General features: G+C 45.8%; 1 protein-coding gene and 1 long non-coding RNA gene across 3 annotated transcripts in view; one reads left to right on the forward strand and one right to left on the reverse strand.

Annotated features, from left to right (window-relative positions):
• Window positions 1-3,557: 3,557 nt before the first annotated feature.
• Window positions 3,558-6,019, forward strand: LOC125545784. Its single transcript, XR_007300223.1, has 3 exons — window positions 3,558-3,987; window positions 4,072-4,252; window positions 5,764-6,019. It is a non-coding gene; the product is annotated as an uncharacterized LOC125545784 (long non-coding RNA).
• The window catches only part of LOC125545783 (MADS-box transcription factor 51-like), a 41,433-nt gene continuing 19,576 nt past the window's right edge, over window positions 5,128-26,984 (reverse strand). The window contains exons 2-5 of one of the 2 annotated variants that reach the window (XM_048709818.1): window positions 7,231-7,312; window positions 6,811-6,860; window positions 6,631-6,727; window positions 5,128-5,523 (exon numbers count right to left, since the gene is read on the reverse strand). In XM_048709818.1, the coding sequence (XP_048565775.1) occupies window positions 5,434-5,523; window positions 6,631-6,727; window positions 6,811-6,860; window positions 7,231-7,312 (319 nt within the window). In that variant the 3' untranslated portion in view covers window positions 5,128-5,433. Of the gene's footprint in view, window positions 5,524-6,630; window positions 6,728-6,810; window positions 6,861-7,230; window positions 7,313-18,690; window positions 18,815-19,092; window positions 26,357-26,984 lie in introns of those variants that run through there. The other variant, XM_048709817.1, reaches the window with a different exon arrangement.

Below are 26,984 nucleotides of genomic sequence, written 5' to 3' on the forward strand. Positions count from 1 at the left end.
ATGCAGAGACTGGGTGTAATGCTTAAACCTTTTAGGTAATAAGAGCAACTCCAATGGGGCGACCCATTTCGTCCGCGGCTATCCATTTGGGTCGGCGCGGACAGAAAAGGCGGCCCAACGCGCCGACCCAAACAGACGCGCGTTCGTTTTTCATCCGCGGGAGACCCATTCCCGACCCATTTTTAGTCTGATTTGCGTCGCCGCGGACACGCGACGGACGCGCACGCGGTCGCCTACTCCTGTCACCGGGCCCGCTGGTCTGTGGCACATTGGCCTCCCTCCGACCAACAAGCAACCCTCGCCCCCGCCTCCTCCGTCACCGACGCCGCCGCCCATTTTTGCAGCGACTCTTCCAGCGGCCGCCGCCTCCACATCCGCCCAGCAACGCCGCCCCTGCCCCTAGTCGCCCACCGCCGCCGTTTTGCCGCCGGGGAGCAAACTGGTTCCCGCCACCGCTTCCCCCACCGCATAGCCGCCCGCGACCAAGAAGACGCCTAGCCGCCCCCGCCACATACGACCGGCACGCTCGTCGAACGCCGTCACACTCGTCGGACGCTGCCAGGGCAGCTAGCTGGTCTGTGCGCACTGCGTCTCCCCTTGCCGGCTGTCTCCTTCTTCGACGCCCGCAAGTTGTTTGACAGTTTGCCAAGGTACGAAAATGGACTCCACCGACGAGTTCTTTTTCCACAATTTCATTTGTGACTACGACGATTCGTTTGTCCGATGACGAGGAGGAGATATTGGCTGCTGTGTTGGTCCATCACCACCTCAACAACCAGTGGCCGTTATTCCATGGCTCCATTCCGGGCCACCTTCCGGCGTTGAATCGTAACCGAGAGAGTGGGCATTTCCTTCTCTGGAAGGACTACTTTGATACAACAAACCCGTTGTTCAAACATCACAAATTCCGCCGCCGGTTCCGTATGAGTAGGCATGTTTTCAACCGTATTAGAGAGGGAGTGGTCGGCTATGATGACTACTTCGAGTGCAAAGAGGATGCCATCGGCAAGATTGGTTTCTCCTCTTATTAGAAATGCACTGCCGCCATCCGAATGCTTGTGTACGGAGTGCCTGGTGATCTCATTGACGAGTACGTCCGTATGAGCGAGTCTACATGCCTAGAGTCCCTGTATAAGTTCTGCAAGGCTGTGATTGCTGTGTTTGGCCCTGAGTACTTGAGAGAGCTGACAGCTGCAGATACAACCCGTTTGTTGGCGATGAATGCTAGCAGGGGGCTTCCCGAGGATGCTTGGCAGCATAGACCGCATGCACTGGGAGTGGAAGAACTGCCCTTCTGCTTGGCAAGGGCAGTATAAGGGACATGTCAGGGCTTGCACTGTCATACTAGAGGCCGTGGCGTCTCAAGATCTCTGGATCTGACACTCTTTCTTTGGCATGGCTGGATCACACAATGATATCAACGTGCTTCAGCGCTCGCCGGTGTTTGCTAGGCTTGCCGAAGGCAACAGCCCACCGGTGAACTTTACTGTCAACGGCTACAACTACGACAAAGGGTACTATTTGGATGACAGTATCTATCCTCAGTGGACCACTATTGTAAAGACAATACCCAACCCTGTTGGAGAGAAAAGGAAAAGATTTGCCCAAGAGCAAGAGAGTGCTAGAAAGGATGTCGAGCGTGCCTTTGGTGTTTTGCAATCTCGATGGGGCATCGTTCGGTATCCTGCTAATATTTGGAGCACGCAGAAACTATGGGAGATGATGACTGTTTGTGTGATCATGCACAATATGATCGTAGAAGACGAGCGCCCGGAACGTCTGTACGATCAAGGCTTTCAGTTTCAGGGTGAGAATATTGTGCCTGAGCATGGAGTAGCGGCAACATTTGAGCAGTTCACTCAGTTTCATGAAGACATGCGTGATTGGGAAACTCACGTGCAACTGCAAAATGATTTGGTTGAGCATATGTGGAATCATGTTGGCAACCAATAGATGTATCTTCTTTTATTCGTTTGCAAAACTATGTGAAACATTTTTATTTTTATTTGGCCTGTAAACTATACTATTTATTTGGGCGGACTAATTTGTTTGTTAAATTTTCATTTTATGTTGAATGCAATGCAAAATTGGGCGGCCAGTCGGCCACGCCTGCACATATGGATGGGCGTGTTGGACCTGCTGCCGACCCATATGAAAAAGAGGGCGGGGGCCGGGTGAGCGGGTGACCCAAACGGAAAAAAAGCGGACGAAATCGCCGTCCGTTTGGGTCGGCCCGTTGGAGTTGCTCTAAAGCGGGACCTTTTCGAAAAAGATTTCACTGACTTGTGGGCCTCGCGTGGCTGCACCTGCACGACGTTTGCTCCCATCCCACTAGTACGATGGGACGCAGGGCTGTGACGAGGGACGTCGCTTCCTGTCCAGGCCTCGGCCACTAGCTAGCACCAGCAAGGCGATGGCATCGCACGCAGCGACAAACTCCCAATCTGCAAACGCGACGAACCGGCACACGGGACATGGCGCCGCGGCCGGTGACTCATCGTACCACTCCTACTCCGCTGGCCAATGGTGCGTCGACACGACGACGCGCATTGCTCTTGGCTCGGGCCCGTGGTCAGAGCTGCCGACATGGTGCTTCCGGTACCCCACTCCCAGCTCCCAAAAGTGCAGTACAAAATGCGGCGCACCGCCGAGGCCTGCCTCTCCAGTTAGCCGGGAGCCAGCCAAATGGCGACGCGCGCCTCCACTCCGTTCGTCCAGGCGTCGCCGGCTGAGTGGTACGCAAAATATCTACCGTCTCTGTTGTTGATTTTTTTTGGAGATCGAGACCTGTGTTCTTGCATCGTCGCCGCCATCGGTCCGTCGCCTTGCTGGTCTCTCTAGATGCAGCAAAATTAGGTTGCCGCATCAGGTGTAGGCCGATTTAGGTAGTGCGTACAGTAATACAGATCTCATAAATAATGTAGATCGTGCATGCGTGCGCTGGGGGCGATGAGCTCGATCTGGTCGTAGCCTCGCGGCGGGTCGTCGTTGGTTCACCGCCGGCCCGTCCGTGGAGAGGGTGCAGTGCGGTGACCACCGTGTTTATTCGGCCGTGCCCACTAGGAGTAACGCCGGCGCGCTGGCCAGAACCACGGCGTTGGGCGCCAGCCGCGGACGCACGCACGCGCGCTCCGGCAGGAAGAAGCAGAGCACCGCCGCGCGCGAAGCACAGAGACAGAGACGTACGTCCGCGCGCTCAGGTTCGCCCGCACCACGCATGCAGATCGATCAGCCGTGTTGTCCACAGACCACAGTCACCGCTAATTAAGCTCGCTGACGCTGCTTTCGTCCCGTTACGAATTCGTTCTTTGCTTCCCTTTTTCGAGTCGAGTCACACACATGCATGGCTGCCCCTGTATGCCAACTTGCCAAGATTCGTGCGGCGTCTCCCTTTGCCTGTACTACTACATTCAATACTACATGTCCAGTCAGTCCAAGTAGTAGCTGCTTGCTTGACCCGGGGCACAGCCCAAGGGGCAACCCGCCGCCGTCGATAGTTTGCCTTTTTGGTGAAAGGCCTGTCGGCGGGAGGACATGCCCGATATGGAAGGGACGTCGCACAGTGACCCCGGGGCATATGACGCATATGTCCCTGGCAGGCAGCGTGACTCGACTCTCTGCCCGGTCGAAACGTATGCCTCTACCAGCGCCCGACGTTTCAACCGCGGAGACCCGCCACGCGACAAGGCGCGCGTGGGCACGGACCGGCGCCAGGCCCCAAGCTGCTGCCTGTTTATTACGACGCGGCTTCCTTCCTTGGCCTGGAGCTGCTATCTATCTTTGCCTCCTTCCCCCTTCTCTCCCCGTCCATTTGCTGCTGCTTCTTCTCGACTTTCTCCTCTCCCGCCCTTCAGTCTCTTTGCTGCTCGAGTTCTCTGCTGCTTTGGTTGATGTTGTTGCTCGTCTCATGGACAAGTGCTGTTGTTGATTTTTCATGATATGCACGAGCGGGGGTTTGATTTCCATCGCCGCGGCATGAGATGAAGGGTTCGTCCACAAAGCTCAACCTTTTCACGCGCGTCGATCTTCTGTGGATTTACCGTATGACACAGACTATATGTTGCGATGCAGTAGAGCGCACGTGAGCGAGGGCGTCCTTGCCCGAGGCCAAGAGGAAGGAAGGAAGGAGGACGGCGCGGCGCATCCACGGTTCGGTCCCGTCCCGGCGAGGCAATCGGTGCAGCGACCGCACCGTACGTGGTCGAGCTCGCAGATGGGCGTGCCGCCATTGCCGGCGCCGGCACCGTGTCAGGTGTGTTTTGCTCGCCCGTATTATTCCATTCCCCGATGTTCACACGGCCGATCTGTACACTTCGAAATGTTTTCTTACTCGGCCGGTTTTACAAATTAATTAAAGCACATCCACGAAAATATTTACAGTGTTACTAAAAATTGTTCATCTAGTGTAAAAAATGAACTGCTTGTGTTATTAAAAATTGTTCATCTAGTGAAAAAAATAAACTGCTTGTTTTTAGAGCTTAGAAAAATAAATATCTGCACAAATCTCAGTGTCAGATGGAAGGTACTCGAATTCTAGGTCAATTAAGAATTAGCAAATCTGTGAAATAAATTGCCAACTCTATGCATTATTCTTTTTTTCACAAATCCACGCACAACTTCTACGGAAAACTTACATGCTGCGAGAGAACCAGTAACCACCTGAAAAAAAACTAGGGAATAACTGACAGCAAATGGGACCAGTCCGTATGATTTTTGTACAACTAGTGTATAAGAATAACGTTGCTCTTTCCCTCAAAAAAGGGAAGAATGGCATTGCTCATATTTCTTCGGGATTAAAGCTGAACTTTGTTGTCTTGCCTCAACGCACTAGATAAACGAAAACATGCTTTCTGCATAACATGTCCATCGAGATTCAGCAAAACACTAATATCAAGAGGCCCAGCCCAAAGCCCAATCTGGTAGACCCAAAGAGAAAAGAACAAAGAGGCTGCAAATTCTGGAGCGGCAAATGCAACAGAAGGTAGGTCCACATCTCATCATCCAGGAAGGCTACTACCTTTTTTGACGGATTGCAAGGCTCCCACTTATTTCATCTTCTTTTTTTCGGGGAACCACTTATTTCATCTCACATCAGCATTATGGGATCACAAACCAGCCTTCACTTACTGACACAAATAAGTGCATTAGGTTATATATAAGGTGCATCCACATAAACTGATTTCCCATTCAGTTCCATACGACAGGAATAGCGAAGGATGACAACAGACTGATAGGTTCACATAAATATCACATATAGCTCGAACAAGGCACAAGGTAAAACAACCCACTAGCCTTTTATTGAATTTGCCCTTACTGCCATACACGTTACAAGCAGCAGCTCTGACAACTCTTTCATACCCAACTGGGGAAGAGTGTTGCATCAGGAAACAGAGCATTGCTTGTACCAAATGCAGATACATCACATGACTGCTCTCAGGTCCTTCCTCGCTTCTTCTGTCCCCTAGGACCGTTGGAGTTCTCACCACCCCTCGTGCTTGCGCCGCTATTTTGTTGCACCAACATCTGCACTCCAGCCAAATAAGAAAGCAAAGCTTGTAAATAATCTTGGTACATGGATACAGAGGATCTATTCTGATGTCTCCATTTTGTCTTTGTTTTTAGTTTGTACACTAAATTGCCTTGTAAATAGTCTCTGTATTGATTTAACGCTCCAACCAGGTTCTGTTTCAAAACTTAGTTTCCTATTTGCTGGTAACTGACAGGGATCTATTCTGATGTCTCCATTTTGTTCTGTCATTTCAGGCAGCCTGCAATGCAAACCGGCTTACTAATGCTACGGAATAACCTAGACAATTCTCAGATAAATGGAAAAGGAACCCACTTGTCACTGGCTTACGGTAAACTTCAAGAGTATCCTGATTCCAGTATAGCCAGAAGATATTTTGGCATCTGCTGTTTTGACATCACATGAATGTTCATACTTAACTTAGTCCTACCAAACAAAGCTTGCTCACAAGGTTTTCATTATCTTTGGCACGAGGTCAGATTTCTTTATGCATATGTGTGTCTGTTGCTTGGATCATATCCACAAGTACAGTTCTACTCAATCAAGGGCAGCACACAAACCTTTATGCCCTGTTTGGCATGGATACACTGATTTGAGCTAAATACCGATGCCATACATCCATTCCAAACAGGTTCTTATGCTGAATTTAGAAAATCTACTAGCAGTTGACTCCTTTTGAGTTACGATGAAACTATCAAAGGCAGTCACATCCATAGTGAAGTATCCAGTGAGCTTATTTTGCTCTACCTATCATTTACCAACACATAGGCTCTAATATAGCACACACATTCAGCCCATTATCTCAAGATCTAAGTACTTTATTTAACTTTGCTATAGTAGAATTGATAATAAAAATGGAAACTGCATACCCTACATCAGTAGATAATAACATTATATGTTCAGCAGGAATTAAGTTATGTCTAGTTAGGGCATCAAGAGCAAGACTGGAAACCAAGATAGTGATAAAGCTGTGAGCTACTGAATTAGTGAAAATAGCTGAAAACAGAGCCATTTTTCTGATGGAGCAAACCAACAGGAACCAGAGACTTGATGCATTGACACAAAACCTGATTACAGGTGTCAATAGAGCCATTGAAGTGTACCTTCTTGGATTTTGTATTCCTCAAAGCATCTGTCAGGAGTTTCTCCAGTTTCTCTAGCTTATTAGCATCTGAGACATCAGCATTGTTTTGAATAGACCTGCAGGATTGCACACAATCAGTTTGTGTAAAAACACAGTAAATAACATACTAGAAGAGATTATGAAAGGTCTCAAGGGCTACCAGGAAGCGATCTCTTTAAGCGTTGACTGTATGTTTGAAGGATCACCATCCTGGTCCCGAACCAAAATATTGTGTCAGAGATATGTAAGTATATAAACAATCATATAATTTGGATAACATGGATTCAAAATGGTGTAATTACAATTATAGTCTTAGGTTATAGAATATAAATGGCTTATTTGGATAAACTAGTAGCTACCCAAAAAACCTATATTTGTATTCATTTTGCTGGTCCTTGATTATAAACACTTCATCATAGGTGACATAATCCTTGATCACAGACACTTCATCATGCACATCATACTTCCATGGCAAATTCAGAAATATAGACTGATAGAATCCATGATACTTGACAGTTGCATATTCCACACCTAAACAAGCTCTAAGATATGCAATAAGAAAAGCTATAGATTATTTTACATTGTTGCTACTTGCATCGCCTCCATTCACATTCGTTCCAGCTCCTGCAAATCTCTGATAGCGATCATATGTACCTTCGATGCTGAAAACAAATGTACCACATTAACGTTTGGAAACTCACTGTACTAAAGCTGTAAGACTCTGACAGGCGATTTCAAACAAAAATATCTAAGTACTCAGGAGAAACAGTAAAATATGATTAATCTCTTTCTCTTTTATAATTTGGTGAAGACTGCATATAGGTCTTTCAAATAAAAATTTGGTGAAGACCTGCATGTAAGACTGACAGGCGACTTCAAACAAAAAAACTAAGTACTGAGGGCAAAAAGTAAAATAGAATTCATCTCTTTCTCTTTTAGAATTTGGTGAAGACTGCATATATGCCTTTCCAACAAAAAATTGGTGAAGACCTGCATGTAAGACTCTGAAAGGCGATTTAAAAAAAAATTGTAAGTACTGAGGAGAAACAGTAAAATAGAATTCAACTCTTTCTCTTTTATAATTTGGTGAAGACCTGCATGTAGTTTCATCATATCTCAACCTGTGCAAACAATAGCTACATAGTGTAAATTTAGAAACTTTTGTACCACTTTTCTCTTATAAAAGCCCCCTCCTTGGGCCCGAGTAAACCTGATGATGGACAGCCCAGCCCAATGACCCAGCCCGAGCCCGACCCAAAAAAATGGGCTGGGCCGGTCAGGCTTTGCCTTTTTGGCCGGGTTTGGGTTCATTTTACCGGCCAAAAGAGTATTTGGGATGGGCTTGGGCTTCCATTTTCGCGATTATCAGGCCGGGCTTGCACGTGCGTAGGCTAAACAATAGTGTTCAGTCAGGACTTTCGGCTTCACGCAACTTTTTGGGCCGGGCTCGGGTTTGAGAAAAGATATATTTTCGGGCTCTGGGCTAGGCTAAGGCTTGTAGTTTAAGGATCAGGCTTTGGCAAACCCGGCCTTAAACCCGGCCCGATATATGATTAGGTTTAGGCCCGAAGGCTGTTTGCCTCCCGGAAGACGTTTTCCCCTCGGCATTCTCCAAGTCTTCGCCCAAGAGTTTGGGCTTTTGGGAAAGATGTTTGACCTAGAGTACAATACCCAACATGTATGGTATTACTTGCCCCCGTCGGCTAAAACTTCTATCAAGTTTGTAGCTACGAACCATTATATGGATAAGATTAGTAAGGATGTTCATAAATACCTTCTAAGCATGTAGGTAAGAACACATATAAGAAGAGAAATTAAACCACATATACATTCCTTTCGAACAATATTATTGTCTCCCTTTTAGACTTTAGAGTGTGTCATCTTCACAAGCCCTCGCTCAATGTTTTTCTTTGGTTCCATAACGTTTGCATCATCCTTGGAGAAGGGCTAGAACAACTACAAGAAAACTAGGACCCTCAATAAGACCGACCTCTTAGCCACGTAAGATTTAGTTGATCTGGTGAGGTTGACTCTAAGAAGTTCAAGATATTTTCTTAGCCACCTAAGAGAAGTCACTTTTCCCAATAGAAGCATAATCGATAATATAGGGCTTCAAGCATTCCCTCGTAGAACTATCAAAATTGTAACAAACATAGGTTGTCAATCTACCCACTCCATTCGCCGTGGGTGCAATGCGGTGAGCTCAAGATGGTGGTAGGCAATTCGAGCAAAAGGGGGGCATCTATCTTCATAGTGGGTGGGGTTTCTATACTCCGAGGCGGATCGGGCACCAAACTTAGCTTAGATCTCCAGGAAAGCCCCTACATAGCTCAAGAAATAGTCCTACATGATGACCATTGTCAGTCGAAATGGATGGTACAACTTCAAGATGCATCACATTAAAAATGCAGTCGAATATGTTGATATCCTCAATATTCCTACTTCAGTATGACGCACAACAAATATGCTATCAAACACATCTACATCACCATAATGACTCTAGACTTATTGGGCACCTTGTTCATGAGGCAAGCTTGTGGAGTCTAGCATACCTGCCTAGGTCATGCACACCAACATCGTGTGGTGCACCACGAGGGTTTGAACAACCACTGTATTTGCAACTCTCATATGAAGTCCATGCACTTGATATGGTAAGGGTTCCTAACTCCAAGAAATGTTAATGACTACAAGCATACCTTCTTGTGAAAGCGCCCTAAAAGATCCATGGTGAAGTAATATTTAAGTCATTAACTTGCCCCGAAGAAACTTCTCACCCTATAACAAGTAGAGATGGGAGAAGTCCCCTGGTATACCCCAAAAGGAGTTTTACATGGATAAGCTATGTGATTGGTAATTCCACACTTCAGAGGTCACCAGTAACACTAAATGAGTCTTGAAGCGACCATCAAGTAATATGAGTTCCTATACATGCAGGAAATCATATTGGAAGAGGCTAGGCGAACTTGTGGTAACAATTGCATCAGAGTATGTTTTAGATAAAACCACCATCAAGAGTTGATTGAAAGAAATGTTTCATTCGAGCTACTTTCTAAGATTCGCGGGAGGTAAGAAGCCATGGGAACTACCCCAACATTCTCATAACGTTGAAGATCCTCCAAGGGGAAGTCTCTCAAAGGATCATCCTATAAACTATTGAGGCTATTGAAGTAAAAAAGTTGAAGAAATGGTAAGCCACCATGTTGGGTTTCCCTGACGTTTATGAGCATGCCACAATAGTTTGTCTATGTCGTGAGCTCGATGTTGGGTAATCTCCCCTTCGTTTCTCTTATTGGTACCTCCTGTGTTGGACAGTCCCTCGAAATGAGCTGAAAGGATTCACCTTTTATAAATGTCTGCATGTCTTGTGTTGACAATGAACATGGAAGCCTCCCTAGGTTTTGAGACTTGCCTAGAGAAATCACTTTGCACTCACAAAGTCCGAGTAAGACTGCCTGAAAGGTGTAAAAGGGTTGGTGCATGAGCTTGGCCTTTGATGTGTACAGTCCACAACACAAGAAAACTATTGGATACCACTGCATCAGATGTGGTTGACTCATGAGATTGTTCTATGTCACTCATTTGTGCAAATCCGGGATGGATGTGAGCCACAAGAAAAGCAAACCCATGTGGAGATACTTTAACCACTCAGGAAGGACTCGTGATTGTATTGCCCCTATGAGGGAAGCATCGTTGTCAACGAAGCATGCTGTCAAGGGAGAGTCTTTGAGAACACCCCAAAAGGAGTCTTAAAGGGACAAGTTATGTGACTGATTCCACACTTAAGAGGTCACTAGTGACACTAAATTAATGTTGAAGTGACCATCAAACTACGCGTAGTTCCTATGCATGCATCACTAGCTTAATTATATTGGAGAAGGCAAGTGAACTTGTGGGAATAATTGCATTGGAGTATGTTTTGGACCAACCACCATCAAGAGCTAATTGGAAGAAACATTTGATTGAAACACTTCTAAGATTAGTAGGTGGTAAGAAGCCATAGCTAGTATTTCGCCACCCATCATAAAGTTGAAGATCCTCCAAAGGAAAGCCTCTCAAAGAATCATCGTTCAAACTATTGATGTTATTGTAAGATTAGGAGAAAATTTGAAGAAATGAGAAGCAACCAAGTTGGATTTGCCCGAAAGTTTATGAGCATGCCACAATATCTTCTCTGTGTCGTGAGATCGATTTCCATCTAAAATAGAGGGTAACCTTCCCTTATTATGTCTTGTTGGTACCTCCTATGTTCGGAAAGCTCTTGAAATGAGCAGTGAGTTCGCCTTTTTCAAGCATCCGCAATAGGATCCAACATAAATCTTCATCCTTGGGTTATCATTATTAACACAAAAGAAGCTTGGAACAACCTTTGAACTGAGATAGGCTCGATCTACCACTCTTCACTGTGACCTTTTGGAACACATACCACCATCAACTTTCTCTTCAACCTAGATGATTACAATATCATAAGCGTAGTATGAGAACAATAACATACCATGCTAGAAAACATGAGCCCATGCCTTAAAATCTCCAATGCAAGGGGGCTACGTTATTCAAGAAGCCTCGATTCCCATATGACCATACCATGATTCAGTGGACAAGAGCTACGATGACATTAAAATCCCCTCACAAAAACATTAGGACCCTTTGATTGTTTATTAGATGGCAACAAGGCATGATTGTGGGGAGCGCTTGCACGAATGTGGTGATGTATTAATTGGACTTATGCTATCAAGGGATCCCATGTAACGAGCATCGCGGTGGTCCAATTATTTTACAAGTGGCCACCATTATTGCTAGTAGATTGTCTCTACTACATATCCATCAGTATAAGAGTGTATGTCTGATAAATTGAAGGTTATGCTTAATGTGACCCCCCCTTGAATGGAATGGTGCAATTTTCATGCTCTGTCTCCATACCCAGAGGTGAGCAACAAATTTAAGTGCCTTTTGACCCTCTTGATATGAACTTTAGAGCCCTTTGGCTCAGAGACACCTCATAGTACGAATCTTAATATCAAGGAGTGACATCGAGGTGCATCGCAAATGTCAAGGCCAATAATGGGAAATGGGATGTATTTAGGCATGTGATGCCATACTTGGGTTAGCACCTCATGTCATTTAGATAGATGAAAATACTAATGCTCTATTAGTTTCTAGTGTTTCACAACCTTAGGGCTTCACCCGAGGGGCCAACCAGATAAATGCAATTCCCATAACCAATCAGGAGATGAAGAATCGTCATGTTTAGCTTCAGGATTAGGATGTCCATGTTTTTCTGTTGGAGGGCCTTACTGGTAGCAGTCCAATCCTTGTCGCTCTTCATTCGTGGCCCCACCAGGGGTCTCTAGCATGCTTGGCTACAGTTGGACATATGCAGGAGAAAAAGGATGAAGAAAGTTTGTCCTAAAAGATAAATGCCAGCACATGAGAAAATACACGAAAAGTGCATCTAAGCTAGCTAATGAGTTTTCATGATTAATGGTGAGACAACCAAGGGGACTTACTATTTTGTTGAGTCTATTTTTGTGGGATTAGAAAGGCATACCGGTTAGTCGACCCCGATTACACTGGTGGTGCTTCTATCTAGACAGAGTCGAGCACATCCTCCTCTAGGTCGAGCACCTTTCTGATATGGGCACGGGCCACCTGGTGTAGCAGTAGTGGGCCATGGGCCACTCATTCAACACCCCCTCAAGACGGGCTATACATATCTATCATTCCCATCCTGTCACACGCCAAATTGCATTCTTTAGTTCCTTATCCTTTTGTGAAGCAGTCTACATTATGTTGCCCTGAACTCACATGCTCTATCTTGATGATCCCAGCATCTAGTTTTTCTTTGATGAAGAATTTGTCTAGTTCCACATGCTTAGTTGTATCATGCTGCACTGGACTCTTTGTTATGTTGATTGCCGATTTGTTATCACACCACACATTCGCACAACTAGTCTTTAATATCTTTAGTTCTTCTAATAAATTTATGTTCCACAACATCTCACTTAGCCCTTGAGCAATAGCTCTATATTCAGCCTTGGTAGTTGACCTAGACAAACCAACTTGTTCCTTCTTCATGATACTAAGTTCCAACCAACACGGAAACAAAATCCCAAGGTTGATCTACATTCATCTATGCAACTTGCCCATGTTGAAGTGTATATGTAGTTGCCTTGCCTTCTCCATCAGTTCAGACTTTTGGTTGTGTTGGCTGCATGAAGCTTAACATGGTATCATAGCCTAAGGTCTTGGGCTCAAGTCCTCACTTTTGTTATTTATCCAAAAATTGTTGTCACCCCCGCTTTGTCTAAGTATATGCCTCTTGAGCCATATCTTTGAGTCTATTCACATGTTAACTTCCTGTGTCACACGCGAGGAGGTGTTGAAGTATATATGTGGATTGCCTAGTCCTTCCATCAGTTCGCACTTTTGGTTGCGTTGGCTAGTGCATGAAACTTACCAACCCAATCTGCATCACAGTACCTATCCACAACAAGATGCTTGTTACCCTCAAAGAACAATCCCGTTCAAGTACGTCATAATCATGTGCACTGCTTAAAGATGATCACTCCTAGGTTCACCCATGCATCTGCTTACCACTTCCGCAGCAACGTCGGGGCGTGTATGGCATAAGTACAACAACCTCCCAACCAATCTTTGATACCTCTCCTTATCCACTAGCTCTCTTGACTAAGCCATCACTTTGTGGTTTTGATCAATTGGAGTTGAGGAGAGCCGACATCTTAGCATTCCTACATCGCTTAGGAGATCTAAAGTATACTTCCTTCGAGATAACACAATCCCCTTGCTAGACCTGGTGACCTCTGTGCCCAGGAAGTATTTGAGTCGGCCCAGATCTGTGACTTCAAGACTTATCCAAACACTCTTTCAGCCTTGCTATTTCTTCTTTTTCATCCCCTGTGATAATAATATCATCCACATATAAAACAAGTATAGTGATTTTCCCTTTTCATCTCTGTAGAACAGTGTATGATCATCATTTCTCTTCCCATGCACCATATTATTGACAACACATCTGAACTTGTCTAACCATACTCTCGGAGACTATTTTAGACCATAAAGAGCTTTCTTTAACCTGCATACCCTGCAAGTAGTCTCAGAAGTAGAGAGCCCAGGTGGGATCTCCATGTATACCTCCTCCTGCAGGTCCCCATGCAAGAAAGCATTCTTCACATCAAGTTGATGTAAAGACCACCCTGCACGAAGACCAAACCCTCACATTGTTCATCTTTGCTAATGGGGCAAATGTCTCGTCATAGTCAATGTCGTAGGTCTGGTTGTACCCCCTTGCCATAAGACTTGCTTTGTACCTTTTCACTTCCTTCTGCATTTTGCTTTACAGTGTATACCCACTTGCAACTAATTGCCTTCTTTTCTATTGCAAGAGGTATTAGTACACATGTCTTGTTCTGAGTTAATGCCTCCATCTCCTCTATCATAGTTGCTCGCCACTTTCGATCTGCTTTTGCTACCTTACAATCAGTTGGAAGAGACACTTGCTGAAGAGAAGCAACACATGTTCCTGATGGGTTGGCAAGTTTGCCCATATCAACGCTTGCCTCTCCTCCCTCCCCATGTTCCTGATGGGTTTCTATCTACTCTCTGGAGGGACTCACACGAGTTTTGACAAGCATAGGGGTGCCTTCTATTGGAATTTGGCTGATAACAAGCGCAAGTATAGGTTGGTGAAGTGGAACCTTATTTGCAGACCCAAGAGCCTTGGGGGCTGGGCATCATTGATACATCGATTATGAACAAGTACCTTATCATCAAGTGGTGGTGGAAAATCATGACTGCCCCAGAGCACCCTTTGTGGCTTAGTATTCTCAAAGCTAAATATTTTCCTGTGTCTAGCCCCATGCCTGCTCCTTCGGCGGGTGGCTCTCAATTTTGGAAAGATCTCATCAAAGTGCGCCCGTGTTTCAATCCTTGGTTAAATTTGTCGTCCGTAATGGCAAATCTACCTGATTTTGGTTGGATTGGTGGTATGGGGAGTCCACTCTTGCGGTGGCGTTTCTGGTTCTTTTTTCTTATTGTCCGGACCCGAAGATCTCTATCTCTGAGCTCTTCGAGAATAATTGGGACCTGGCCCTTCGACGCTCTCTGTGTCCTGAAGAGTTGGATGACTGGCAGTGCCTTGTTGCCCACTTCCCTTTGCTCTCGGAGGGGGAGGACTCGGTGGTCTGGCCCCATTCTGCCGCTGGCCGCTTCTCTGTGAACTCCCTGTATGCTAAACTAGTCTGAGGCTCTCCTACTACTAAATTTAAGTCGATTTGGCACTCACGGATCCCTCCTAAGATAGAAATCTTCCTCTGGCAAGCGTTTAGAGGAAGGCTGCCTGCAGCTGATCAGATTCGTAAACGGAACGACCCTGGTTCTGACAGATGTGCTTTGTGTTGTGCGCTCGAAGACACGGGTCATATCTTCTTTCAGTGTGCCCTGGCCAAATTCGTATGGTGTTGCATCAGGACCTGGCTTCACGTGTCTTGGAACCCCTCCTCTTTCGCGGATCTTAGGGCCTAGCCAATGGCCTTTCGGGGACCTCTAAACGGGTTTTCTGGGTGGGGTTTGCTGTGATCTGTTGGTCGCTGTGGACTACTAGAAACAAGTTTACTATTGAACACACCTTCCCGGCTAAACCTTTTGACTGCTTATTTAAAACTTGCATGTTCTTGCAGCAATGGAGATTATTGACTAAGGAGGTCGACCACAGGGCTTTTGATGTGATGACTTCGAAGATTCGGGCTACTGCTTCTTCCTTGTCGCAACACAAACCCGGAGGAGAGTGAAACTTGTAGGTCCCCTCTGCTGGCGTGCTTTTCTTATTCTGGCCTGCGTGCCATGTTTTGGCTTGGGAGCCATGTACCAGTACTGCTGCTGTTATTGTTCGTCTGCTTGTTTGGAGAACACTGCGTGCTGGCTTTATTTATAAAGTCGGGCCGATGCCTTTCATCTAAAAAGAGAAGCAACACATGCTTTGGTGTTAGGAATAAATGCAACTTGTATTCCCATGAGGCCATAGGCCGATATATATACATGTACAGGTGTGGAACATATGCAGGAAACCCCTTATACAACGGGATAAATACAAAGGGGTACATGACTTATATTATAACTCTAACACCCCCCCTCAAACTCATGGTGGATGAACAACACTGAGTTTGGAGAGATAAAAGCCATGTTGTGCTCTAGTCTGAGCCTTCGTCAGGAAATCCGCCAACTGTAACTCGGAAGGCACATACTGAAGAGCAATAACCTGATCCTGCACAGCAGCGCGCACATAGAAAGCATCAACACCAATATGCTTGGTGAGCTCATGCTTCACAGGATCGCGTGCAATGCTGATAGCACCTGTACTGTCAGATAAAAGCAGAGTCGGTGTAGTGACAGAAACACCAAAATCCTGAAGTAACCACCGTAACCAAGTCACCTCTGCCGTCAAAAGAGCCATTGCTCGCAACTCAGCCTCCAGCCTCGGCACTCGAACGGGAAACTGTAAGCTGTTTCTTCGTCTTCCAGGCAATGAGAGAACCACCAAGAAAAACACAGTAAGCAGAAAGTGAACGGCGATTGGAAGGATCACTAGCCCACGTAGCATCCGAATAGGCCTGGAGCTGTAAAGAACTGGAGCGAGGAAAGAATAGACGGTGAGAGATCGTGCCTCGAAGATATCGAAGAACACGAAGGAGATGACTATAGTGAACCGAGGTGGGGGCAGAGACAAACTGACTCAGAATATGAACCGGATAAGAGATGTCCGGACGAGTGACAGCTAGATAGACAAGACTGCCAACAAGATGACGATAACGCGTCGGGTCAGGGAGAGGATCACCATCAGTAGCACGGAGGTGAACATTGAGCTCCATAGGAGTCTCAACAACGCGCTCGTCAGTAAGAGCAGCACGAGCAAGAAGATCCAGGATATACTTTTCCTGGGATATAAAAAAGCCATCAGAGGTAGAAGAGACTTCAATCCCAAGAAAGTAGCGAAGGGGTCCAAGATCAGACATAAGAAACTTCTCACTAAGACGGGCCTTTACAAAGGCAATATACTCGGGGTCATCCCCCGTGATGATCATGTCATCAACATAAAGAAGAAGAAGAGTCCGACCACGAGGAGAAAGGTGAATAAACAATGCTGGATCATGAGCACTTGCTAGAAAACCAGCAGCAGTGATCACAGAGGCAAAGCGCTCAAACCAGGCGCGGGGGGCTTGCTTAAGGCCATAGAGAGAGCGACGAAGACGACATGCCATGCCATCAGGAACAAAATACCCAGGTGGTGGCTGCATGTACACCTCCTCACGCAGCTCACCATTAAGAAAGGCATTCTTGACATCAAGCTGAGATATAGACCAGTGGCGTGCAGAGGCAACGGCAAGAAGTGTACGAACAGTGGTCATATGAGCCACAGGAGCAAAAGTCTCGTCATAATCACGACCATGCTCCTGCTGAAAACCACGAGCCACAAGACGAGCTTTGTGACGCTCAAGAGAACCATCAGAGCGAGTCTTAACCTTGTAGACCCACTTACAAGTGATCGGACGGACTCCGGGAGGAAGAGAAACAAGATCCCAGGTACCAGTGCGTTCAAGAGCAGCAATCTCCTCTGCCATCGCAAACTGCCATTCAGGATGAACAACAGCCTGACGGTAAGAAGTCGGCTCAAGAACAGCAGCACCAGCGGTGGGAAATCCAAAGCGATCAACAGGCGGACGAGGACGAGAACGCAAGCCATAAGTAGGCTGAGAGGAAGATGACGACCCATTCACAGAGGCATCGACTGGTCGTGGACGACGAGTGTAATGCTGAGGAAGAGATGGAATAATAGAAGGAGGAATCGGCAAGGTAGAATCAGGGGGTGGCGACGAAGAAGTCACCGGAGATGAAGGTGTAGAATCCGGTGACAGACTGGGAGAGGAGACCGGGGAGGAAGTCACCGGAGATGAAGGTGGAGAACCCGGTGACATGCTAGGCGAGGAGACCGGGGAGGATGGTGGCGGCAAATCAACTAGATGTGGAGAAGGAGAGGAAGTGGAACGGAGAGGTACAGTGTCGGCGGGGGTGATAGGTGAGTTAGGAAAAGTGAGGAAAGAGATATCCTGCACTGAAAAAGTCGAGGAAGATGGGCGTGGGTAGAAGGGACGAGACTCTTCAAAAGTCACATCTCGAGAGATACGCATCCGACGACCAATAGGATCCCAACAACGATAGCCCTTATGCTCATCACTGTAGCCTAAGAAGACACACTCAACAGACTGAGCGGTCAGTTTGGTGCGTTCGCGAGGGGCAAGAAGAACATAGCAAACACAACCAAACAAGCGAAGCATCGAATAATCAGGAGAACGATCAAAAAGTCGCTCGAAAGGAACACCACCCTGTAGAGCAGCGGAAGGCTGTATATTGATAAGATAGGTGGATGTGGAGACGGCCTCAGCCCAAAAATGAGGCGGGAGAGAGGCAGCAATCATCAATGCATGAGCCGTCTCAAGAAGATGTCGATGCTTTCGCTCAGCCACACCATTCTGAGCATGAGCACCAGGACAAGAAAATTGAGAGAGAGTCCCGTGCTCAGCAAGAACACCACGCAACATCTTAGAGATATACTCGCCAGCGGAGTCAGCACGAAAAACACGAATGGGTGAAGAGAACTGAGTATGAACCATGGCAGCAAAACGCTTATAAATAGACAACACCTCAGAACGAGAAGTCATGAAATAAAGCCATGTGTAACGAGAGAAATCATCTATGAAAATAATATAGTATTTATGACCACCTTTCAAAGCGAAAGGGGCCGGACCCCATACATCAGAATGGACTAAATCGAAAGGACGCTTAGACACTGACTCACTATGTGAATATGGTAACTGAATCTGCTTGCCAAGACGACAACCCTGACACTCTAAAGAGACATCTCCTGAGACAGACCCCAGAAGGCCTCGACGAACTAAAGAAGACAACCGAGAACCACACAGATGACCAAGTCGATGATGCCACTGCTGGAAGGAACCAGTGACAGAGGCAACAGAAGCGGAAGAACTGGCGATGGTGGTGGCAGCAGAAGGAACATGAAGCCAGTCCAACTCCCAAAGACCCTGAGAATCACGGCGGCGAGGGCCAGCCCCAACCAGAGTGTGCGTGTGACGGTCCTGGACAGAACAAGAGTCAACGTCGAGGATGACGCGACAACCAAAATCCGTAAGTTGACCAGCAGAAAACAAATTCATGGTAAGTCGAGGAACATGAGCAACATCAGGAACAGAATAAGAAGGAGTAGTAAGATTGCCTCTACTAGCAACAGAAAGTGGAGTACCATCAGCAGTGAAGACATGAATAGGAGAATCCAGTGATCGAAGAGAGGACAAAGTGGAGGAATGAGAAGACATATGAAAAGAAGCTCCAGAGTCGAGAACCCATGGGGATGTACCTGACTGTGTAGAGGGTGATTGCTCAGTGCGGGAAGCATCAGTCACAGAACCGGCAGTACCCGTCGAGGAAGAACCTGAAGCCGCGAGCAGACGCTTAAGTCTCAGAATATCCTGCTCAGTCAAAGCAATGGCTGAAGCTGTCGAGGTAGATGACGAAGTCCCTGAAGATGATGATCGAGCCTTGCGCAGGTGTTTCTTCTTCGTGTAGCACTGAGACTCAAGATGACCATCATTGTTGCAATAGGCGCAATGTGGACGGGGGCGACCTGAGCCTCCAGAAGGAGTGGGCAAGAGCGGCGGAGCACTCGAGCGAGAAGTGGTCGATGGAGCAGGTGGCGTAGGAGCACGAGTAGCAAGCACAGAGGGAACCTCCAGCAAACCAGCACCACGTAAGCGAGTCTCCTCAGCACGAATCTCAGAAAGCGCCTCCATGAGAGAAATACGGCCACGAGCAAACAACTGAGCACGCCGGGGCTCAAACTCCTTACGGAGCCGAGACAAGAACTCATAGACGCGATGAAACTCCAAATTGGCCTGGACAGCCTGGCAACAGGGGCAGGTACGACACCCAGCACTACGGAGAGAATCAAGCTGGCGCCAGATAGCAGAACTCTGTGCATAGAAGTCATCAACAGTAGAGTCACCCTGCTGAAGGGCATGCTCCTGACGGATCACAGAGAGGTATAAGGCATCACCAGAGGGCTGATAGCGCTCACGAAGACGGGTCCACATCTCAAAGACAGTAGGAAGACCCAGAAATTCAGAAGCAAACTGAGGCAGAACACTAGCAGTGAGAACAGCTGCAGCACGAGCATCATCATCAAGCCACTGGGTGTAAACAGACAGAGCACCATGATACGTCTGAAGAGCCTCCTCATAAGCCAAAACCCTCTCATCATAAGCATGATCAGCAGCCTCATCAGCAAGCTTAGCCGCATCCTTGGCGGCCTGATTAGCATCCGTAGGAAGAACCGATGGAGTTGGCGGAGTAGGGGCCACCGAAGGAACTGGACGTGGCGGACAGCAGACCTCGCCAGAAAGAACACCCCAAAGACGGATGCCACGCATGTGAATGCGCATGAAGCCAGTAAACTCGGTGTAGTTAGTACCATCAAAGATCACCGGACAGCGAGGGACAGCAACATAGCCCGATGCAGCAGACATTTTTTTAGAACCGACTAGACTTGGCGAAGTGCGCGGGGCTGGCGAGCGGGGCTTGGCGAACGACGGCTGTAGCGCGCGGGGCTAGCGATGTTGTGCACGAAGTGCAAAGCTAGCTAGACCAAACCTGATGGATTCTCAAGCAACAAACACGTAGACGTAGATGACGTATACGTGAATTTACTTGGCCGGCTGCTGGATCGGACGGGGCTAGCGGCGGCTGTGGCGCGCGATGGATAGAACGGAGTAGCTTGGGCGGGAGGGCGCCGGCGATTGGTGGAAACGGGCGACCGGATCGGGCGGGCGGCCGTCCGCTGGAGATAACGTCGGCGACTGGATCAGAACCAGGGAAATCAGCACGAGCGACGGAGAACAGAGCGACGGCCACAGAGGACGGTGGCGTCGCGAGGCGGATCAATCAGCACGAGTTGCGGCGTGCAAAAAAAAAATGACCTAGCTCTAATACCATGTTAGGAATAAGCAACTTGTATTCCCATGAGGCCATAGGCCGATATATATATACATGTACAGGTGTGGAACATATGCAGGAAACCCCTCATACAACGGGATAAATACAAAAGGGGTACATGACTTATATTATAAGTCTAACACTTTGTAGGTTGGACATAATGCTTCATAGGAGACATAATTTCAAATATCAATGACATAAAAACCCTACCATTCCTCTAGTGTCCCTACTTTTGCTTGAATACCTTTTCTCAAAGCAATTGGCAAATGAATTGACCCTTTTGTAGTCACTAACTCATGTTCAGCCTGATCCCCATCAGAGGAGATTCAAATCACATCGTACTATCCCGTTATTCTGTCTATGGCTAATCTAGTTCCCCCCTGATGTGCAACATCATCACCTCGCCTCTGGAATACAACTTTAGTTCTGGATGATCTAGTTGCCCCCCTTATGTGCAACACCATCACCTCGCTTCCGTGAATACACCTTTAGTTGCTCATGTTGGCTCTGATATCCACCTTGGTAAACTACCGATCCGGGTGGGAGCATCGCCTACCCCAGCATCCCATCAGTCACAACTGGTCCCCACTCGGTTGTATTATCAGTTGTTGAGATTGCTGCTCGCTTCGCTATATTGAAATATCACTATCAATTGGTTGATGCATCACTGAATCGGCACCACCACAACTACCACCACTCTCCCCCTCTTGACCTATCACATGAGACAGGGTATAGTCAAGACTGTCAAACAAGCGACTAACATCAATTTTCTCGGCGTAAAATGGTTCAAATTCCCTAAAGATGACATCCATGCTCACAAAGGTCCTCCATCCAGAAGGAGTCCAACACTTGTAGCCTCGCTGCCCAGAAAACTACCCAATGAAGATACACATGACTACCCGTGGATCCAATTTGTCCACAGATGGCATGTGATCCCTGACAAAGAAGAAACAACCAAACAGCTTGGGAGTAACCACAAAATCATTCTTTCCAGGAAGTAACTCAGAAGGTGACTACCCAATACTCTTGATGATGTGCGATTGATCTGGTATGCCGTAGTCATCACAACATCACTCCACAAGAATTTCGGCACATTCATATTAAACACCGGTGATTGGGAACCTCCAGAATATGTCAATTCTTCCTTTCTTCCACTCCACTTCTGAGGAGGAGTGTCCGGACATGAGGATTGATGCAAAATCCATTGCTCTGCTATGAAAGTCCCAAACACATTGTTCACGTTACTCAACATCATTATCAGTTCTTATCACTTGTATCTGAACATTGAAGTTATTTTTCGCATAGGCATAAAAATTCTTGAAGCATTGGAAAGTTTCATCGTTGTTATGCATCAAATCGATCACATACGTGAATGGCAGTCAATAAAGGTCACACAATACTTTACAACACTAACCGACACCACATGACTTGTCCACGCATCTGAGTGAATACACATGAATTGGGATATACATTTAAGTCCCTTACATAAGACGTCCTCGTGTGTTTTGCTATCACACAATTCACACTTTAGCTTGTTCTTGTCTACTCCATTCATTACATCAAGAAACAACTTATGCATTTCACCAAAGGATACATGCGCCATTCTGAAGTGATGTTTTTATCATTGAGGACCCTCTTTCTTCCACAACTGCCGCAAACACCAAGCTTCCCATCTGATAAAGCTCTCACGGTACATGTACAACAGTCCCATACGCCTTATTCCAGTCCCAATCCTCCTTCTAGTCGAGCTGTCACGAATCTAGCACATTCCTTTGTCAAGTGTACTTCTGGTTGATTAGAGCACTTAGAGACACCAAATTGACTGAGAAGGCTAGCACATGTAGGACTGCAGGTCACATAATTTTAGGTGTACATTGAACTATCCTAATAGCCTTAATAGTCTGCAATGTCCTGTCACCTGTACATAGGGTGTTACTTGGAGAGGGAGTTTGCTGATCATATGACTAAAATTCTGTGAAGTCACCTGCAACATGTTGAGATGCACCAAAGTCTAGTATCCATTCCAGATTTCTGTCAACAACAATTGTGGCCTTTTCAGTGTTGCCCTCATTTGTACATATAAAATGAGCCAAACTTGGAGGACTAGTATCCTCTTGACTATCATGTTGTTCAATATCGCATGTATCCTCTAATGTCTGCAACACTTCGCCAAGGGAAAGTAGCAAAGCGCACACTTACGTCCACATACTTGTTGCACATGTCCATAGCAAACCAACGCCAATTGTCGTCGCCTCCTATGCCTCGCACAACTCACACCGGTTCGTCACATGTAACCTCTTACGGTCATGGTCTCCTCCTATCCTTTCATCTCCTTTATGCCTTCCTCCTTTCTCTGCACCACACGAACATCCATCATCCGGCCACACTGAATCCATGATTTTGGTCTCCTCCGCCAAGTCGTTTGACATATCCACAACATAACCACCTGCCATGTTCCTCCAATGTAGCCCCGCATAACAACTAGCCTTCCTCCTTGAATAGCCGCACGCAATAGCAACACCACCAGCTCCTACTCTACACTCCAAGACAACAACATAAACTCTCACAACAGTCACTGCCTCCTGCTCCCCTCCAATCAGCAGCAACTCTTCGTCGCCTCCAGCACCACAGTAACACCACCTCTCGCTCCTCTGCCAAGTCGCGGAGAGCCCGAAACCTGGAGCGGCAAGAACCATCAAGAGGAAATCGGGAAAATCCTCAATACTAAGCACCGCCATCGCCGTGTCTCTGCACAATCTCGCCACAGTGCACGTAACTCGCGTGGACTCGCCCCTCCTCGACACTGCACCCTGCCGCCTCGCCAGATCCAACACCACCGTCACCGCCTTCTCCACAAGCCACACGCTCTGATACCACGTGGGATTGGAGGAGAGACATATCAGTCAATCAAGCTCAATTGCACTGGCGGCGCTTCTATCCAGACAGGGTCGAGTACATCCTCCTCTTAGGTCGAGACATCTCTTATATGGGTCTGGGCCAGCAGTACATGAGCCATGGTCCACTCATTCAACAATTTCATATTATGTCACCATGCTAAGTCGAAAAAAATTGGTGACTACAAAAATGAATTTTGCCTAGTGCTCAATAGTTAGTAATACTCTCGTATTTTAGTGGATCCAAGATTCCACTTGAATCTAAGGACAACCGTACTATCTATAGAGGCACACCCATTAGAACTACGAATGAGCACATACACTATCTTGAAGCAACCTCTCGCGTTTTTCCGCTCTTATTATCTCATTTCAACCACTTTCCTGGTACCATCGGACCAATTGGTTTAAACTATCAAGCCTAGTGATTTGAGAGAGTTGTTGAGCGAAGTAGTTGTTTCCACATTTTCTTTTCGGAACTACTTAGTCTTATCCATAACTACTAGGGACCACATCATTTAGGCATATCTCTTTTTAGGCCTGGTACCTCCAAGGGTTTTCCATGTCTGGAACTTCTGAGCTAGTAAGTTTTTCCAACCAGTGTAGTTCCACTATAGCTCTGGCACATTTGAGTGATGTTTTTTGGAATCTCCGGTCTGTGACCTATTCGTTTTCCACCAAGCCATTTTCAGAGGATGAACTGTTAGGTAAATACCTTTGAGCAAGAGTTATTTTGAACATCTGACACCTATGAATGATCTTCATCCGGCACCTCCATGTAGTTGGCTTCCAAAGGTGATTTCGGACCATCTGGTACCTGCAAGTGCTATGGACACTTTCGGAGTTGTCCCCCCATGACTATTCAACTTTTGAACTTGTTTGGTACTTTTAGTGTGATGTTCAGAACTTCCAAGCCTTTTTTCTTTTTTTGGCATCCAACGGTCATATTTATGGGTTTCCATAAATATGACCCCTAGCCCTTGAGTTGGGTGATGAAAATTGTGAAAGCAAAGCCCCTTGCTGCGAGAGCCCCTTTGTATTGCGCTTCACCTATCTTTCTCCAAATTTACCCTTTTGGTCCTCAAGAGAGACAAGAGCGATTCTATGTGTTGTTGAGATTCGCTTATTGCACAATTGGAGAAGAGAGGGGGAACCTTGACGAGATGGGAAGCTACAACTTAGGGAACTCTTCACCTTATTATACGAAGCGCCATTGTGGATCCCTTGAGCATCGAAGGATGGGATATTAAAATACAAGAACTAGAACAAAAATAGGACTGCGGCCAAACTAGGTGACTTGAGAAGAAGGGAACCATGCTTGACATGGATGACTACACTCGGGTATATCTGGCCATGGGCCGGGCCGGGCCGGGCTTGGGCCGGGCCTAAAAAAGCCCATGGCAGAAAACTGAGGCCCAGGCCCTCCCAGGCCCTACCAACGGGCCTACTTTTCAAGCCCAAGCCTGGCCCATCTCATAAAAAGCCCTGAAAAGCCCTTAGGGCTTAGGGCCATGGGCCGGGCCTCTTCCTTAAAATGCCAATATGCCAAGCCCAAGCCCGTCCAGGCCCTGTTGATGGGCTCAAAACTCAGGCCCAAGCCCGGCCCACGAACAAGCCCATCGGGCCTAGGTCCTGGATTTTAGGGCCGGGCCTGGGTGGGCCGACAGGGCCGGGCCTGAGATGGCCAGGACTACACTCGGGTGATTAGAGGTGGTTTCAACATAGATATTTTTGGATGCCACAATCATCACCAATAGCGAAGGTTATAGTGTTAGGAATAGGAGAGCATTCGAGAGGAAATGAATGAGAACACAAAAATGAGATGTGACAATGGGTTCTGCTTATAGATAAAATTATTTGGTAGAGGGGTTGCGTGTAAGAACGAATTTAGCCATAAGGTACAATTTGAACTAAATAACCTAGATCAAGATATGAGTTTAACTGAAACTACAATATATATGTCAAACTAACAACCTAAATCAAGACATGAGTTAAATGACCAAAAGTACACCTTTTTAAACATCATAATGTCTCGTTAAATTACAACATGAGTTTGGATGAAATTCTACACTAAATTATATGAAAATATTTTGATACCATAGCTAAGGAATACTATAGCATTTCACCAAAACATATATCGTAAAAGAGAAATTTATCCTCATAAAAGACTAAAGTTAGCTTTAAACATGTAGGCTTGGTGGCCAAACTTAATAAAAGCTTTGTCCATGCAAATCAATAGATTCTATATATTTATAAATTCATAAAAATACATGAAATATTCGACATTTATTTATATTAAACAGAAATTTGATAAGGAAATGAACATTAGTGCACCAGCATATATTCTCTTTTATATGATGACTATTTCGTTATATCTTATTAGAAATTTGTTTTATGGTCATCTTTAAAAAACATAGATACACTTTGATGACTCTTTAAAAGATGTAGAATAATGATTTTTTTGTATGTATCACTAAAGTTACTTTCAACCAAGTAAAAAGAAAAGCTTTCAAAAGGTAGCAATATTCAAGTGATATGCAAGCTTAGAAAAGAACAATGGCTAAATAAATTGAAGTATCTGTATAAACAATCATGCGAACAAATAATATTGGTAAAACATAATAATATGTATATCATTGTAGGCACCATCACCACCATAGAAAGCAAAGTTCTTGTAAATCCAGTTGTTGTAGCTATTCCCACTTGAGAGAATATTTATCGAGGTAGAATTTCCTATGACACCTTTTAAAACCAAGTCAGGCCGAGAAATGCAAATGAACCATCAAACTTTAGAAATAGAAAATACCATAGAAATCACCAAGCAGCAATCACATCATGACATGGTATTATAATACACTCTTTGCCCAAGACATTACTTTTCAATAAAATCCAACAAAGTTTGTGAAAAAGACTCCAAAGTGACATTCTATAAAATAATAAGTTACTAAAGGTCAAATAGTTACTGATATATTTCCTTAATCTCAATTCATAATGTAAAGTTTACTTGATACAAATTATGTACTAAATTTGCAACTCTTTCTTTCAAGTATTTAATAGAACAATTCTAAATTTTTATGTATTTTTTTGCGGGTGAAATTTGTATGTATGAGCATGCACAATTTTATTAAAAAAATATTCATCTCACATGAACCAAAACATTTTGCAATATATATTATAATGTATGACAAAAACATTTAATTATCATAGCATCATCTATGCATTTGTTCAAATGGCAAGCGCAAAACTTATAACACCTAGTACATAGAAATAGTACCCCTAGTGCAAACTTCTTATACGTAAACACCGTTTTATTGAGCTTAGGTGGATCTAATTGGATGATAGTAATGATATATGTACCACCTTGCATGTC

Source organism: Triticum urartu, chromosome 3 (assembly GCF_003073215.2).
Source record: "Triticum urartu cultivar G1812 chromosome 3, Tu2.1, whole genome shotgun sequence".
Classification (NCBI taxonomy): Eukaryota; Viridiplantae; Streptophyta; class Magnoliopsida; order Poales; family Poaceae; genus Triticum; species Triticum urartu.